Here is a 19,230-nt window from a genome sequence, read left to right as displayed (position 1 = left end):
AAGCACGTGTGCATATAAAGGATGACTAGTCCTGCAGTAAGAAAGACACCTTTAAGTTTGTTTAACTCAATAGTCCCTGAATTTGGTTACAAACCACTTTCTCTCACAGTTGCCCTCATTAATAATATATGAAACTAATCATCTTTTTTGGTAGAACACACTTTTTAGGAAAGGCTGTCCTAAATGTTTATCAAAAGTACACTCTTTCAATGTGTACATTTTAATGAGATTAGACACTAAAAATAGCATAAAATTTGCTCACAACAAAGAAAACATCCAAGATACAGCTTGTGAAAGTAAAAACTTTTATTCTGATTGATTTCTCAATGTATAGTTCAATATAATGCCAGTTTTTAATGGCAGAGATTTGGTTCCACTGAAACTCCATGATGCTACAGAGAGCTACTACTTTTTCCAGGAAGTAGGTAAACAGCTGGAAACAGAAAGCACGACTTTCTAGCAGCATGGCAACTGATTAAACTGCAGACCTATCAGGTCTGCAACTTTTACACTAAAAATGGCACAAACATTAGCTGGTGACAAAAGTGAGAAGTGGGGAGCAAAATGTGAACATTGAAAGGAGTGATATATGTTCTGTAAAGACGACAAAAACCCAAATAGAGCTATAAAGATTTTAAAGGATAATTATAGAAAAGGGAACCAAATATTTTACCCAAATGTTTTTTAGAGCCTTTCTATAGAGATACAAATATATATATATATATATATATTTATCCAAAAATATGTTTTATACAGATAAATGTTTCTCAAATAAGGATGGGACCAAAGCTACAGTTATAACATAAAGCATTGTCTTTTGTAAGACTATTTATCCACCTGAATTTTCAATTTGAGGCTAGTGCATTAAATGTTTTCCAAATATTGACATCTTTTTATATATATAAATCAAGTAGGCATTATTTTTTAAAAGGGTTTTCAGTATTTTTCTAAGCTGCTGTGTGTATCAAACCTATGACAAGCCCCATTAAGAATTATTTATTATTAATAAACATAGCAAAAAGGGCTATGGTCAAATTGTCTTTATAGTAAATATTTAATTTTCTGATTTCCAGTTTACAAGTGTTGAAAATGCACAAGAAAAGATTTTACTTCACAAGTACTTTTATGTTAATATATTTTGATTCAATATATGTGGCAATAAATCTTCACACGCCATAACCAAAAGTATGTTTTTTTTTCCCTTAAAAAAATGGGGATGTAAATAACATTAACAACCACTATAAAATAAAGCACACAAGTATTTTGGTGAATTTACAAATCTTTTTTTCCCAAGTGTAAAGGCTACAAAAATTCCTAAAAATTAGAGAACACTGAAAACATATTAAAGTTTGACATCCAACTTTATATTATTTCCATTTTGCCCTGAAAGATAACTTAAAAAATATGACCTCGCTGGAACAGGCCATCTTGTTAATATAAAAAATTGGTGAGAGCAAGAAATTGTATCACTGATATGTAGAATTTTTGTAAATAGTTCTCTCTTCAAATCATTAGAAAAATGCTGAAAGACAAAAAACAAAATAAAATAAAATATGGTGGTGGTCCCTAAGCTATTTTGAAGGCAGGTAGCTTAGTCTAAGCTGAAGTATTTTTTTCAATCATAGTAATCATCCTCCCCTCAAATGCCCTTTAAAAAATGCATGAAACAATAGTAGCAAGAATCAAAGAGCACAAACTGTATTTTCAAGAACAGAAAAAAATCTCTAGTGCTGAAAGATATAAGTAAAAAGCAGATTTCTTTGGGGACATTAATCCATTAGATTATAAGTCATTATGAAGATTTCTCTTTTCTATTCCGCGGAGAGTCTGCTCCATTTGAAGTTACTGTTCCATTTACACCATTTTCTGAAAAGAGAAAAAAATCAGGATTGCTTTCTAAGTAAGTGCAAATAAAATTAGCTTTTACACATAAAGGTACCCTCAGAAAAGAAAATTTAAAACCGAATATATACTCTTATGCCCTTAGGTGAAACTTCCTTACTAGTGCTTAACCTTTACTAGTATTTAACCAACCATAAAACCTGATAACATGTTAAACACAAGGAACTGAAAGCAGCAAATTAAAAGTAATTACATATGTCAACTACATCTCAATTAAAAAAATAGTTAAAAAAGGAAAGTAACTATTATTGAAGGTAGGAAAAAAAGAGAAGACAGAAACTCTAAAAACAATTAGAAGAACTATAAAATAGTCTGCAGAGCAATACTTTTGGTAGAAAAAAAGGAACATTTTCACACTGGACAGCAGACAAGGGAAGTTCTTGGGGATACGTTTCTTTCCAACGTATTAAAAAATTGGTGTTTAGGATGGTAACGCTTATGTTTAAGAGTGTTATAATGGCCTTCTTCAAGCTGTGATGGAATAACTGACGTCAGACCAACCCTCCCTCCAAAAATATCCACAAAAGGTGAACACAAAAATGGCTATTTGAAGGCACTGGGAAAAAACCAAGTCAGCTAAGTATATTTCTCCCTCAAGGTATTTGCCAACTACTAAACGTGCACGCACCAAGCAAGACTCAGAGAAATCAAGCAGAAAGTAACTCCTAACAAAGAATAAAGCTACAGAGAGAAGTGGGAAGTCTCACAATGATAGGGAGACAAAAATATGAATTTAGGGCCCACCAGAGAAGAGAGCCCTTAGAAATAGTTGACGTTCTAGGAATGAGGACAAACTGGAAATAGATCGGCTTCAGTGACACAGAACGATCCAGAGCTTCTACTAATTCATCCAGAGCCTCTTCATGCTTTTACACAGAACACTCAGTATTCAACCTGACCTTAGGGGCATCGGCTTCTGCCTGGCTTTGCTGGAGCCCAGCTGGCCTCCCCGTGGCCTCAGTAACCGCCTTATGTGCCAACAACACAGGCTTACATCGTGTGAAAGCCCCAAGTGGCTTTCTATATTGTGAGCACAGTATTTAGTGTATAATGGCAGAATTCTTACAATAATTTTTTTTTTTAAGTATGAGGATACATGCAGTACTGACTTTTTAAATTTTAAAAAATTGGTATAATGTTGCTTATTTAAAAATAATGTTTGGATGCACTGGCAAATTATTTTTGTTTACAGTGTTTTGTTTACAAATCGTCAGTCTTGTTTGTTTTACTTTTAGTGTGATACTTTTAGTGTGACTTTTTAAATGTCTCAGAAATTAAAGTTTTACAAAAAGTGATTTCACCAAAAAAAAAAAAAAAAAAAAAAATTACCAGGTGTGCCAGAAAACAAGACAAAATGACTGAAAACTAAGAGAAAAAAAAAATATCAGAAATAGATCCTCAGGTGATCCAGATCTGGAGTTGTCACACAGGGATATTAAAAGAACAATGATTAATAAAAATAAATGAAAAGATAGATAATTTCATCCAAGGACTCAAAAATCTTTAATCCCAGGACAGGATAATACAGTAACTAAAAATATAAATGTAATAAAAGTTTGATAGCAGATTAGGCACAACAGAAGAGATGAGTGAACTAGAAAAAAAATGCTCAGATTGAAACTCAGAGAAAAAAGGATGGAAAATGCAGAAAGCACGAGAAGATATAAAAGGACATGGTAAAAGGGTTTAACACATGTACTGGAATCCCCGAAGGACAGGAGAAAGAGAATGGGGCAGAAGCAATATCTGAAGACATAACGGTGAAGAATTTTCCAAAAATGGCAAAAGAAACCAAGCCAAGATTCAGGAAGCTTTACACAACACCGAGCAGGATAAATACAAAGAAAACCAAACCCAGGCGCATCACAGTATAACTGTCAAAAAAACAAAGATAATTTCGTCAGACTGGATGAAAAAATTAAAATCCAATTACGTGCTGCTTACAAGAGACACCACTTATATTTAAGGACAAAGAAAGGTTTAAAGTAGAAAAACACAGGAAAAGATAGAGCATGCTAACACTTTACCACAATATAGTCGGTGAACTGGAGTAAATTCAGACAAGCTAGAGATGAAGATGGGCACGTGACAATAAAAAAGGACAAGTCCCACAGGGATTTATGTAACAACCCTGAATTCTGATGTACCTATAACATATCTTCACAATATTTAAAGCAAAAACTTACAAGCTACAAGGAGAAATGGGTCAATACCTTTTGCAGTAACTGACTGAACAAGCAGAACTCCTTCCACCAAGTCAGTAAAGATACAAACCTGGACATCACAAATGGACCTGACACCCACCTACAGAACAGAATACCTAACAAACACACAATACACATCCTTCTGAAGTCCAAATGGAACATTCATCAACATTGAACACATGATGAGACATAATGAAAGTATCAACAAATTTCAAAGAATTGAAATCATTCAGAGTATGTTCTTTAACCACAGTGGAATTAAGCTAGAAATCAGTAGAAAAAAACCCCCCCAAAACCTAGAAAATGCCCAAATACAGTATTTGTAAACTACACAATTTACTTTTAAATAATCCATGGGTCAAAGAAGAAATCACAACTGGACTTATAAAATATTTGAAACTGAATGATAATGAAAGAGATATATCAAAACCTGTGAAATAAGGGTAAAGCATTGCTGAAAGGGAAGTTTGCCCTTAATTGCAAGTAATTCATGAGAAGGGATGAAAAATCAATGATTTATTTCCACAAGGTAAACCACAAATAACAAAACAACAAATTAAACCCAAAGAAAGGGAAATAAGAACAGAAATCAATGACACAACTGAGACAATCAGCAAAAGAAGACAAATGTTGGTTCTTGGCTGATGGAAGAAAAGAGAAAGGCATAAATTACTAACACAGGAAACGAAAAATGGGAATTGCTGCTGTTCTACAGGCATTAATGAGGTAAGTGGATATTATGAGTAATTTTACATCAATACATGTTGCAAATTTAAATGAAATGGATAAATCCTTGAAAAACACAATTTACCAAAAGAGAAACAATAAGAAATAGAAAATCTGAATAATCCTATTATCTATTAAAGAATGTGAACATGTAGTTAAAAGTCTTCCCATAAAGAAGGGTCTAGGTTGGATAGCTTCACTGGTGAATCCTTCCAAACATTTAAGTAAGAAATAATGCTGGCATTACAAGAAGGACAAAACTGCCCAATACTTTTTATAAAGCCAGCATAACTCGTATCAAAACCTGACAAGGATATTACCCCAGAAAAGGGCTAACTATAGCCCAATCTTTTACATAAACACAGATGCAAAAAATCCTATTTTTACAAAATATTGAAAAAACCCATCCAGCAAAAGTGATATATTGTCATCATCAACTTGGGTTTATGCCAGGAATGCAAGACTGGATTTACATTTGAAAATCAATACATTACCAAAAAATACATATCAATATCCTTTATGAATACAGATGTAAAAAATCCTCAACCAAATACTAGCAAGCCAAATCAAGCATCATCTAAAGAGGATTATATACATGACCAAGTGAGATTTATCCCAGGACTGCACTGTTGGCTTAACATTAAAAAATCAATTAATATAATCCATCATATCAATAGAATAAAGGACACAAACCACTTGATGATCTCAATCATTGCAGAAAAAGCACGTGACAAAATCTAACATCCTTTCATGATAAAAATTACAAACAAACTAGGAATAGAAGGAAACTTTCTCAACCTGAAAAAGCCCATTTAGGAAAAACTCACAGGTTAACATCATACTTAATGGTGAAAGGCTAGATGTTTTCCTGCTAAGATCAGGAATAACATGAGGATATCTGTTCTCACTAATTCTATTCAAAACTGTTCTGGAGGTTCTAGCCAGGATAATTTGGCAAGAAAATGAAATAAAAGGCATCCAGACTGGAGAGGAAAAAGTAAAACTATCTCTAGTTGTAAACGACATGATTCTGTATGCTGAAAATGCAAAGGAATTCACAAAAGTACTAGAATTAAATAGTAAAGTAAAATTTAAAAACCCTAATAAGCACAACAATGTTGTGGGATACAAGATCATTATGCAAAGATCAACTGTGTTTCTATACAATGGCAATGAACAATCCAGAAATGAAATTAAGAAGACAATTCTATTTACAACAGCATTGAAAAGAATAAAATATTTAGGAATAAATTTAATGAAGAAGTGCAAGAATTATACACTGATAACTATAAAATTTAATTGAAAGAAATTAAAGAAGACCCTAAAAGATGGAAGGACGTCTATGTTCATACTCCCCAAAGCAATCTACAGATTCAAGATAATCCATATCAAAGGCCAGCTGGCTTTTCTGCAGGAATTGACAAGCTGATCCTAAAATTCGTATGGAAATGCAAGGCACCCAGAATAACCAAAACATGAAAAAAACAAAACTGGTAGACTCACATTTCCTAATTTCAAAACTTACTACAAGAGCATAAGAATAGACATAGAGATGAAGAGACTAGAATAGAGAGTCCAGAAATATTAAATTCTTACTTTTATGATCAACTGATTTTCAACAAGAGTATCAAAAGACAATTCAATAAAGATTAGTCTTTCCGGGCTTCCCTGGTGGCGTAGTGGTTGAGAATCTGCCTGCCAATGCAGGGGACACGGGTTTGAGCCCTGGTCTGGGAAGATCCCACATGCCGCGGAGCAACTGGGCCCGTGAGCCACAACTACTGAGCCTGCGCGTCTGGAGCCTGTGCTCCGCAACAAGAGAGGCCGCGATAGTGAGAGGCCCGCGCACCGCGATGAGGAGTGGCCCCCACTCGCCGCAACTGGAGAAAGCCCTCGCACAGAAACGAAGACCCAACACAGCCAAAAAAAATAATAAATAAATAAATAATAAATTAAAAAAAAATTAAAAAAAAAAAAGGCTGAAGAGAAAATCATGGAAGATGGATTTATTAAAAAAAAAAAAAAGATTAGTCTTTCCAACAAATAGTGCAGGGACAACTGGATATCAACACGCAAAACAATGAGTGTACAATGGTGCACTTTGGAAAACATTTTAGCAGTTCCCACCAGATGTTAAATATACGGCTATCATATGACCCGGCAATTCCACTCCTAGTTATATACCCCAAACAGCAAAAAACAGGCGTTCAAACAAAAACTTGTACATGAATGTTAACGGCATCATTCACAGTAGCCAAAAAAGTGGAAACAACCCAAATGTCAGTCAACTTATGGATAAACAAAACATAGTATATCCATATGCTGGTATATTATTTGGCCATAAAGAGGAATGAAGTATCGGTACATGTTACGACATGTATGAATCTTAAAAATATGCTACGTGAAAGAAACAGCTGCAAAAGATCACATACTGTATGATTCCACTGATAGGAAATATCCAGAAAAGGTTAATCTACAGAGACAGAAAACAGGTAAGAGGCTGGCAGGGGCAGGGAACGGAGGGAATGGAAAATGACTGTTAATGGTGAATATACTTAAGAACCACTGAAACGTGCACTTTAAAGGGTGAACTTATGGTGTGTGAATTATATTCCAATAAAGCAGTTATTAAAAAATACTACTGCGAGAAATTAAAGATAATCTAGGTAAGTGGAAGGTATATATCACGTTCATGGGTTGATATACTCAATTCTCCCTCAACTGATATACAGATTCAATGTAATATCAATCCAGTACCCCAGTGAAGCTATTTGTGTATGTGAAAATTGACCAAGATGCAGTAAAATTTATATGACATGCAAAGGGTCAAGAGTTGCTGATACAAGCCTGAATAAGGATAGGACTGGAGGACATAAACTACCAGCTATAAAGATGTATAAGGAGCAAACCACAGTTGATATATATTTTAAAATGGAACTCCTTGTGTTACAGTTCCAACTATTAACACTCGAAGTTGAAAATAAATTACTCCACTGTCAATGCATTTTCAATCAAAAGCCAGAAGGAGAAAAGAGGTGAGATGCAGACTCAGAGATGAAGAATCAAACAATCAGGATCAAACAATCAGAAGTTATTAAAAAAAAAAGGTGTTCCACTTGGGACTAAAGGGCAGATGGGAAGGAGCTGAAAAAAGGTTTTGTTTTTTAAATATGAGTAAGATGCTTGAAAGTGCAATCACTCCCCAGGTTAGTTATTCACTAAAACTGCCCATGTACACATTGGTCTATAGTGGCTCAAAGTCATCAAGTCTGGAAAACTTGTCAGAGAGAACTTTAGCGGACAGCTTTTGAGGAGAATAACTGAACAACAAACTGTAGGATGGGGCAAAATGATTTTGTTTCTAATTTTGCTAATAAGTAGAATAAACTTTCCTTTATAAGATTTTAAGTCTTAACAAGATTATAAATAAGACCCCAAAACACTAAAAAAAAAAAAAGTTTCCTACTTCAAGGTTTTCATCGCTTACTGAATACAAACCTGTTCCTTTTCTAGAAGACCTGCCTTTAGTCACTGTTGGTTTCTTCTTCACAGTCGGTGCCTGAAAAGCAGAATGTTCTCTCCACCTCCGAAGCTGAAAATTAATGAACTTCCACATCATGAATGCTTGGGTAATGCAAATGGATGCCAGAACAGCAATTCTGAGAATATGAAGGAATAAACAGAAAATGAGAGTACACCCAAACAATGCCATTGAATAAAGCAGTCTATCCTGCTTTGACAGGATTAACTTAGTGCTAAATTCCCACTAAGTTGACAAGATTATGTTAATAAATAATTATCCCCGCTAATGATTAATCCCAGAAGTTAAATAAATGCTTTAGTACTTCAGTTTGGACATGAAATCGTTAACAGGTATGAAATCAAATCAAATGAATATTTACCCTAACCCCTGTATTTATCCCTTTATTTTTAGATGATTCATATTGTAAACTGATAATACATACTATATAGTAGTGCAAAGTGAGAAAAATATTAAATCAACTCTACCTAACAGCCAACACATTGAAGTTTCCAGTACTGAAATCCAGCTTCTGATTCTCTGCTCTTGCAAGGCCAAAGCCAACAGTGAGTACCGAAAGAATTAAAGTCAGAAGTCTTCCCAACACAAACAGAACTGCCCACAGAGAAAATCTGGGAAAAATGTCACAAGTCAGATTCACAGAATTGCAAAGATAAGAAAAGATCCTAGTAGAAACCAGGTTCCTGTTAAGTAAATGCATATTAAAACAGCATTTCTTATTGTTCTGCAAAAAGGGTTCTGAAATTAAAATGTTAGGGAAATGCTTCATATTATATCACATTCTTGAAGATATATAACATATCAGCATTATTTCAGGTTCTAGAAGTCCAGTAAAGAAATGTTTGATATTTTTTGTTTAGCTGATCTTTTTTTTTTGTGTGTAACAACTATTAATGATTCTCGGAACTACTGGTATATAGAGCAATTTTGGAAAATGCTGGATAAAACAAAAGCCGTGTACTCAATTCTCATGAGAGTCCCAGTTTTACTTTTTTTTGTTGTTGTTAAAGGCTTTACACTCTTTACCAGTCATATCACTTCAATTCTGTTCCGGTTCAATTTTCCCATCGAAGTATTTTAATATCTTTAAGGCTCTATAATCTATTATTTCAATTTCTTCTGAAAGTTCATTCTTCCTCATTCTTCCTTCTCCAAAAGAAAAACGTGCACTTAAACAAGATAGAAGAAGTTATATCAGAAAAGTAAACCCTCAACCCTCAAAATTACAAGTTCCAATTACAGCATCTCTCTAGCTAAGACTCTATTTTAGAGAACAAAATACCAACATCAACAGCCAAGCAGGGTCATTTTATTTAAAGCTGCTACTAACAGGTTACAAAACAATATAATCACCAATAGCATGGTCCTTGGCAACATAGAAACTGACTTTAATTACACAAGAAATAGAACGGCTCAACAACTTACCCTTTCTGATACTTTTCATCACTAAAATAAAACAGGCGGGAAATGTGGAAAAGAAACTCGACAAAATAGTGCAGCACCAAAAGAACAAGTCCTAGATGATTCAAGCTGTTAAAAGAACACATTTAAAATGAAAAGATTAATTATGAATTAAGACAGATTAGCATACGATCTGCCCAGTCCATATACACATCCAAGAAAAATCCCAACTCACTTCAAAAGATAAGCTCCAGCAATGTGAAAGAGGTAAAGACCAATGTAGACGAGCTGACGAGGAATATCTTCCTGTAAACAGAAAATTGCACAGTAGATTAAAACATGGGGAAGCAGTTCTGTTCTTAGGAGCAGTGTGGCAGAGTGAAAATGCACTGTCACAGAGGAAGACTTGAAGGCCACTCTGCCCCGCACCCTTCCCGAATGCTCACCCCAATTAACCACAGTTCTTTAACCTCTCCTGGCTTCAGCTACTCATATAAATGTGAGTAACAGCTGGGTCTGCCTGAATCAGATGAACTCCAAATCCCTTTCAGTACTGAGTGGTTCTTTTTATAATAAACATTTATTAAATGACACAATATTAATAACCATAATGTCCTTGTACTATTAAAATTGCTATGTTTATACCAGCAGAGATGCTTTTGTTTACCTAAATAGTATTCACATTTTTTAGCTCATGCTTTTAGTCCCTTTCATTTCATTGTCAGTCAAGTCATTAAAATCGAAGGTTAAAATTTATCTTCTCACTTAGGATACCATCTATTTGTATATTCTTTCTCCTCTTAATAACCTGTAAGCCAGGTATCCAGATTTTACTTTTGCTTCTCTTTTTTTCTTCCATAGTCCCTAGTGACCTGGTTATCTTAGAAACAGTGGTTTTCAAAGACATAAGTCAAGTGAATCATGAAATCAATTTAGGGGGTCACCCTAACATGTTCTGAAATATGAAATACAATAAAAAATGCTAGAGTGTATAGCACATTGCATTGTTTCATGAAAATTTTAATCCAGATTTTACACACACACACACACACACACACAGAATTATGATATAAACTCTAGTTTTTCATCTTGGGTTGCAGTAAAAAAATGTTTGCAAAATATGAACAGTGATAGGCCCAATAAACACTTGTTAATTTATGAAATGCCTGTAGCTCTCATTTCTGCTCTCTCTTTTTTTGGCAGTTTACCACATATATTGATACATATATGTCTCTATTAGCCTGGCACATATGTATTACAAGGCTCTATTAGCCTGGTTAGTACTATTCACGTACTGCGGCTCTAATTAAAATGACTAAAATGGTGGCTGATGTCGGCAGACTGAGCTGCCTTCATCTGGAACCTCACCAGACTCGTCTCTGGCATATAACAAGAGTTGAGCACAGGCCTCCACTGGTCTCCTTTTTGCCGCCTACATTTTAAGCAGGGAGTTACCTGACCAAATCTTCTGAGAAAGAGTAGAGTTTACAAGTATAGTTTTGAAACTAAAAACTCTTTTCTAGTAAGAATGCTACAAAGATCAAGTGTTAGAAAGGCAGAACATACAACAGTTCACTAGAACTATATAGAGTCCTACGCTTTGGGTCTCTCAGGGAAAACTCCCAAGACATAATACCAAGTTTACAGTGGAGTTTCCAACTGGAGAGAGAAGTATCTCTGAAAATAGGCTGTCTGAAGATTCTCTCCACATAATTTTCAAGCTTCTAATGAACTACTTCTCCTTACCAAAGGAGAGAGGGAGAAAGGTGTCGAGACAACATGGTGAAGTTCAACCACAAGAAAGCCTCTTTGTTCTCTTATAGTCATTTCAGACCAGCTCAGCTGTAGGGTTATAACTGCAATTTGATATGCTACGTGGTGTGTATATCACTGGCACCGCACAAAATGATTTTAGATAGTATACAAGAAAACAAAGTTCCATTATAATTTTAAATAAAACATTTTAAGTTGCAGCAAGGTGGCATATAAGTGACTAAATATGGGAAATACTGCCATATTCCTTCCTTCAGATGTGTTAAACAATGCTCCAAATTTCTGAGGGGAAAGCAACACTAGGGGGACCCCCAATACTTATAATAAAAGCTTTTTTGTTTTTTAATTGCTGATTGAACACTAAACTCATTTTACTACATGACAACTTGTGTAAATTGATGTAAAAAACTAATTTGCTGGAATAACTTCTGGAAAAACCAGAGCAGTGTAACTGCTTGGGAGGATTAAAAAAAAAGATTTTTTTTTTTTAAGAAGAAACACAAATAAGTTTTAAAAATACGCCATTTAGCAGAGAACATAAGATGCCTATCTTTTCTCCTCTCTGACAAAAAACACTATTATAAATTACAAACACACTACATTTCAAAAAGCCATTCCATTTCTTTTATATTTCTTGTCCTTAAATCTCACCCTAATTAAGTGAGGCAAGGTTGTGCTTGCCATTAGGTAAAGAAAAGTCCAGAACTTCTTCCCTAAATTCAGGTTCAACTTTGCATTTCAGCCCTGCCTTTCCGATAGCAGACCAGATGAGTCAATAATGGAAAGTAAACTACCATCACAGCTTCCATCTTCACAACCATCAAATGCCTAGCAAGAGCTTTTACAATAGTCTCTTCAACTTTCAAAAGGACAGAGTATTAAGAAACCTTTTTCTAAGTAACGGAAACTTCAGCCTTATACAAACTGACCAGTGTCTCTAAAGCAATGTTTGCACACTCAAAGCCTAACCAGAGACAGTGTGTCAAGATAAATGAGTGCAAGGAGGAGCCCACCACAAGAAGTGGTGGAGAACGTAAGCTAAAGGCATTCCCGTGTTAACAATACAAAGGTAATGTGCATGATGCAGCGTGACTTTTAAAATGAGAAATTTTATCTAGATTTCATTTAGAAAATGGCTGCTTTCAGACTCCTCTGACATTCTTCAATCCTCATGGGGTTACAGCCACTCTGGGGCTTACAAGTCTACGGCCAACAATAAAGACCTTGCCCAGCACCAGGGTCTCTGGGGCCTACACGTTTCCCTGGGGTGTGGGGCTCAGGGAGAACAGAGAAGGCTGGGTGAAGTGCTGGCACATATCAGTTCACTGGCCACGTTAGGTTTCAATTAGGGAGTCAGTAAGCCATCCATGCGCAGTTCATCACTGTTCTAGAATCTAGAGTCTAGATGAATATAATCATGGCTGAAAAAAGGCGATTTTGGTTTTTCAAGACATTTTCACACATTGTCCTATGATTTTGTTACCAGGAGCCAGAAATGAGGTTTTGTGTATTTGTTTGTTTAAGGATTAGCAAACTTTTTTTATACTTGAATGGAATATATATATATATAATGAAACTGAATTATTAGAAAAGCATTGCCAAGTTCGCATCTATATTTAATGCTAACGTTCAAGTAGTTTATATAAGGGTGAAGTCACAGAGTGATGACTTAAAATTCTGATAGCTTCATTTTTCATGGAAAATCTAATAAACATAGTACACTTAAATCAAAACAAATTCTAAAATTATAAATAACTTCAGGTGACATTTTCGGTTGTTATTCCAACATGTTTTTATTAAAAAGGTCAGCCATATACTTTAGTAAACTTCTGTTTTTTAAAGAAAATGCTTTTCTTAACTACACTGTACTGAAAAATTAACTTTAAACTGAATATCTCATATATGCCCAAATATAAGGCAAAGATTTGCCCCTAAACAACAGATGGAGCTGTCTCATCTGTAAATTTTTTCAAAGCTCTCATACTACAGGGATCTGTATCAATTACTTTATTCTGAACAACAAATAAATGTTTGGGTAAGATACATAGCCTGAGAAACCTCAATCAATGTCACTTCTAAATGCTTAGAGAGGTGTAGTGGAGGAATCAGTAAGACAGAGGTAATGATGTACTCTGGAAAAACTGACTTAGATGAGTCAAAGAGTAGCTCTAGTGATGAAGGACAGATGTTAACAACAAAGTTGAAGGGTGAACATAACCCTCATGAAGTAGGAAAAAGCATTTTTCTAATTTAATATACTTCATATGATATACAATTATATGTATGGATAATTAAATCAAATAAACTGATATTAGAAATAAAACATTTGGCTATTTCATCCACACTTCCCTGAAACTTCATATATTCAAGTTGGCTAAAAAATTACATTTTGAATCCTGTTATGGGCAAAAAGAGAGGACTATTTGTACTGAAACATACATATTACATGTAGTTATAATATCCTTCTTAAAAGAAACTGAGTTATTTTTGACTAGCACACGTCTTGAACTGCTGTGTTCCTTTCTTCATTTCTCTGTAGGATCCGTTCAAAACAATCACTGTACAAGTTTTTTCCAGTAAAGAGTTCTTCCAAAAATAATTTTTATAGAGTAAATTTTAAGAAACTGTTTAACACATATGCAGCTGTTACTTTCAAATTATGTTAATTACTTGCAACAGTTACTTTCGACTGTCATATGTAGGTGTTAAAAATAGTTTCAGTTAAATTCTAAGTTATGCAAATTATTCCATAAAAATTAGATTGCATTTCTGGAGAAATGCCATCTGGCAGGAATAGATAAGAAAAGAGCTTTGAGAATGAAAATGAACAATTACTTTGAAATGTCCCTCTCTACTTACATGGTCAATGAACAAGATATAGACATATGAATTAATAATGAAACCCAGAGGTATTATGTCCACAGGTATAAAAAGTACACGAAGAAAGCTTTAAATATTGGGACCATGGTACTAAGACATCAAGGAACTATGATGGTCTCAGCAGTGTTTTGCAGAACCTTCTGTAATGATGGACATGTTCTCTATCTCTGATCCAAGATGGCAGACAGTGAAGCCACGTGTGGTGAATGGGCACTTGTAATCGGGCTAGTGTGACCAAGAAAGTGAATTTTGTTTTTGCTTAGTTAATTTAAATGTGGCTTGTGGCTACTAATTTGGACAGTGCAGCTATGGGACATGTATGGTTCACAGTAGGTGCTTACTGAATATGGGAGCGTTATTGGAAACTGTGAGCCTAAGAATTTTACCTTAAGACAGTTCTAAGTCAAAGGTTTTATGCACCTTCACCCGAATCCTTACAATCAACTTAACTGGAAAAACATTCTACTTTACACGGCCTAATTTGGTGTTGTTTTCTAATCGTGGCAGACAACATCCATGATGACAGACACACAGGACATGAAAAGTCACAGACACAACACAATAATAAATCAAGTGCCTATACTCATGAATTAACTATTTAAGAGTATATATAGAAATAAGTGTTTGTGGCTTTTGAGAAGGCAGAGGAAAAATGGTTGCTGGATGGGTTGGTTCCTCTGCTATTTTGGAAAGCTTCTCAAAGTAAGGGGATTTTAAAAACAGTGTTTTAAACATGGAAAAATGTGAACTACATACAACAAGCAGACAGTATAACGAATCCCCAGGTACCTATCGCCCAACTTCGCGGTTGTTAACTCGTGATCAGACTTCTTTTATCCACAGCCCTACCCACATCTCAGTTCATATATAGGGATAGTTAAACAATCTCTCCCCAAAAAAGAGAACAAAAGTGCTTGACTAATTTATCAGAGGGAAAAGGTATTCCAGAAAAAAGAACTGATGTGTTGGGATTATAAAATTAAGAGAATGTCAGTGTGAATGAGGCATAAGGAGAGAGCGGAAGAAAAAGGGACCAGGGGAGGGGGCACAGACAGGAGAAACCCTTAGAGCACAGGTGAGCAGCTTTATTTTAGTTTAAAGCAACAGGGAGCTAGTAGAGTTTTTAGAGGAGAAAGAGTTAAATAAAGGAAATAAAGTTTACTTTGTGACATCACAGAAGCCTGACTTCAGAAGTACTGAGGGTAAAACTACACAGGAGGCTACTGCAGTGCTCCAGTGGTTTACTCTTTCTTCAAACAAAACAAACAAACATCTTTCCCACCTATTTCACCAGGAAAAAATTCAAGGTGAATATTTAACTATGGTTTACTTTTCTCAATACTGAATTTTTCTTTGGGACTTATACACAGTACCATTTAGTTGTACAATAATCTAATTAATCCTTTTGGTCTTGCTTGTGAAACTGCTAAGAATATCAGTAACACAAAACTAACATTACATTGCAAAATTTGTTTAAATTTTAATTTATTTTAAATTACCACTAACATAATTTTAAAATGAGAAACTAACATGTCAAACGTAAAATCCCCCTCTAAGTTAAAATGACTGAAGGTTTCTTCAATAAATACTTAAGGATACTTAGCCTCTGTGGAAAGGGGAGAGGTGAGAGAATAGTGGGGGGAGAGTTGAGGTGAGAGGGAGGTTAGAGACATGAGGAAATAATTTTAAAAAGACTTCCAAAAAAGGCAAAAAAAGGCAAAAGACAATTTTTAAAATTATAAAACCCCTGCTTACTTTTTTGGTTTTCTGAAAGTAGAGTTCAGGAAAAGCATGAAACCAGTATGCCAACTGTGATATGTAGAAAAACTTCATTTGAAATCTGTACCAACACAAGAAAGTAAAAAATACCTTTTAAAGCATACCATTTTTAAAGAATAAAGTACAAACAAACACTGGAAATCAGGATGTACTAAGTAGCCACCTTTGCGTTATCACTTCAGGTCCCCTCATGATACTCCATGTACCGTACTCTCCAACAGCCACTTCCCCCGGCCCCCCGGTCCCCCAGCATCAGTCAGCTCCTCTGGATTAAACAGCAGAAGCAGAGACATGATCTACAGAACACTGTGAACATGCAAGCGAGCTGCGAGGAAACAGAGCCCCTTGTCTATTAGTTACTTAATACTGAAGAGTATACCTGTCAGCTACTGAAAACATAACGGACCATGTCTCTAAGGGAATCAAATCACAGATCGTTAAGGTTTCATCAAAAGGGAAGTGGGAAGGGCAAACAAGATGGATAGAAAGTGAAGGCGCACAGATTAACCAGCACCTGAAACCGGGATAATCCCAATTTCAAACAATCCCTGGATTTTTTCTTAGGGAAATATGGTAACTCTACCAGGTTGAGACACTGAGAGCCCCCAATAAATGGAGGCAAACCAGGATTCCAGAGAAGAATAAATAAGGCACTGACGGACTCCCCAGGAGACGTATCATATTCAGTCTAGAATCCAGTCTCCTCCTCACATCACACTCCTCCAGATCTTCCGCTTTCTCTCTGTTCTCCCTCCCCCTCTCCTCCAGAGGTCTAAAGCAGAAAACACAAAGCCAATCTGAATAACTCCAGGGGGGTGGGGAGGGGGAGAAGATACAGTTCCACATAAACATGATGTTTATATCTCCAGTTTACACAAGTGCATTGAATTAACAATTTTTAAAAGTTAGAATGGCTCAGCAGAGCATGGTAATATTGCAGGGTCCTGTTATATTCCCTTCATACTTTTTCACCAATCCTCACATCACAACACATTTATTGACTACTTTCTACCTGATAAGCACCTACAGCCTGGCACAGCAAAGGATATAAAAAGAGACAGTTTTTCTTGCTGTCAAGGCACATATAGCCTTGGTGGGCATGGACACAATTTAAGACTTACATAAATGAGACAATTACAGAACAGCCAAGACAATGTATAGATAAACAGAAAATACTGCACACCAAAATGACAAATTCAGGAAAGCAGAAGCCAATATAGGCTAAAGGAGCAAGGAAAATATGGAATAGACGTTCTAGAGCTGGGCTTGAAGAATGAATAACTTAGCTGGCTGACTTTGCAACCCCTGAGCTTCTTACAGCACTGTACAGAAACCCTGGGGCCCAGAAAAATAAAAAAGAAACAGTCCCTACCCTCAGGCTTTTAGTGTAAGAGAGTAAGAAATGGAAGGAGTGAAAAGAGACTGGGGCAAAGAAAAGGAGCAAAAGTATGTACAAGACGGAGCAGTGACGAGGAGAAGCGTTAGGGAAAAGAAAGGGAAGACAGAGGACTAAATTAGAATTACTGTTAAAATCAGTCTTCTCAAGGTAACAAACATGCCGGAAAGATTATATACATGAAAAAAGCACACAGGAATTTTTTGTCCTTACGGCAGTGAGACTGCCAAAGACATATCTATTGTTTGAATTTCCCTAAGGTCCTAAAGAGAATAACAAGAACAAATCCTGCTTAAAAGTGACATGACCATGGTCCTTAACTAAGAAAAACCTGCTGAAAATGACTTACGTCATCAGGTTATGGGGATAAGCTCTCCACAAGATAGTTGGGTCTGAGATATAGTTTTCCTAAGAGAGAAGATACAAAAATTAGCCTAATGAGCATGGAAACGTCTTAGAAAATAAGACAGTATTTTCATTCCTTGCACATTTACATCTCTCCACCTCAAGTTCCATTGAAGTCCAACCTTTTAGATGTTTCAGTTATTTTCCATTCAGTCCAACTGCTTACTTTAGTGAAGTGAAAATCAATATGAGTGACTTGAAGTCAAATAAGACATAATTCCTGGCTTTCGAAATTCTTTCAATCCAGTAGAGTAAAAAAGACACGTATGCAAACAAATATAACACAACCAAAAAACAGTGATGGCGCATAACAGAGTTACAACAGCCACTGGAGGGATGAATTCTGTCCTGGGTAATCAAGGAAACGGTTCAGAAAGAGGTGGTGCCTGACAGGAGACAGAAGATCAAGGTGTTGCCAAGTTTTACAGGATTATGTCCACATAGTAACCATGTCTTTTTCTTAGATAACCAGATCTATTTAGTGAGAATTACTGCATATGTATATAAAAAAAAAAAAACCTGAAGCAACTTATCTTTAATATTTTCCCATGGAAGTTCAACACTTATACGTTTTTTAAAAAATGTATAAGATAGAACTTTTGTACATCAACAATAAAATTTTTTTTTAATGTATAAGAAAGATTTTAAGCTGAACTTTAATGTATCTATAAAGTATCATTAAAGCAGCAGTTTACAAAGCAACAAGCACTGGACTGAAAGGCTGAGTTTTAGTCTATCTCCAACCATAAGTGTCATACCCTGGAAAATTCTCTTTACCTATTTATTCATCTCTAACATAGCGATTAAAAAAAAAATACTGTGTCCTGACAAACTTAAAAATATGTAAACTCTGGGGTTCATATAAACTTAAAGGACTGATATTACTAATATTAGATACTCTCTTCCCCCTCATTAGTTAGAATGGTACACTTAAAGGTTTAGATAGCCTTAATAAAAAGTTAATCAATATTTTAATTTGCTCAGAAAATACCTGGACTGTGTTTAAAGAACGAAATGACTGGAAACACTACAACTCATGTAACCCAGTGAAAGGATCACTGATAACTTACCCTTTTTGCTACTACAGAGATACCTGCAAATGACTACAAGATATGAAGACAACACTCAGATCGACTAAAAATGAGTAAGGCTTTCTGAAACGTTAAACAGAGTTGGCAATTTTTGCTGTATAAAAACTAACTAAAAGAGAGGCTTACTGATGA

At 35.3% G+C, this 19,230-nt stretch overlaps 1 protein-coding gene across 2 annotated transcripts in view; it reads right to left on the bottom strand.

Annotated features, from left to right (window-relative positions):
- Nucleotides 1-288: 288 nt before the first annotated feature.
- Nucleotides 289-19,230, bottom strand: part of TRAM1 (translocation associated membrane protein 1) — a 28,864-nt gene continuing 9,922 nt past the window's right edge. For both annotated transcript variants that reach the window (XM_082363545.1, XM_082363546.1), the window contains exons 5-11: nt 17,952-18,010; nt 16,183-16,267; nt 10,010-10,080; nt 9,799-9,903; nt 8,841-8,984; nt 8,331-8,491; nt 289-1,866 (exon numbers count right to left, since the gene is read on the bottom strand). In XM_082363545.1, the coding sequence (XP_082219671.1) occupies nt 1,793-1,866; nt 8,331-8,491; nt 8,841-8,984; nt 9,799-9,903; nt 10,010-10,080; nt 16,183-16,267; nt 17,952-18,010 (699 nt within the window). In that variant the 3' untranslated portion in view covers nt 289-1,792. The remainder of the gene's footprint in view (nt 1,867-8,330; nt 8,492-8,840; nt 8,985-9,798; nt 9,904-10,009; nt 10,081-16,182; nt 16,268-17,951; nt 18,011-19,230) is intronic.

This window comes from Balaenoptera borealis (genome assembly GCF_965194805.1).
Source record: "Balaenoptera borealis genome assembly, chromosome: 17".
NCBI lineage: Eukaryota > Metazoa > Chordata > Mammalia > Artiodactyla > Balaenopteridae > Balaenoptera > Balaenoptera borealis.
This window is presented reverse-complemented; position numbering and strand designations above follow the sequence as displayed.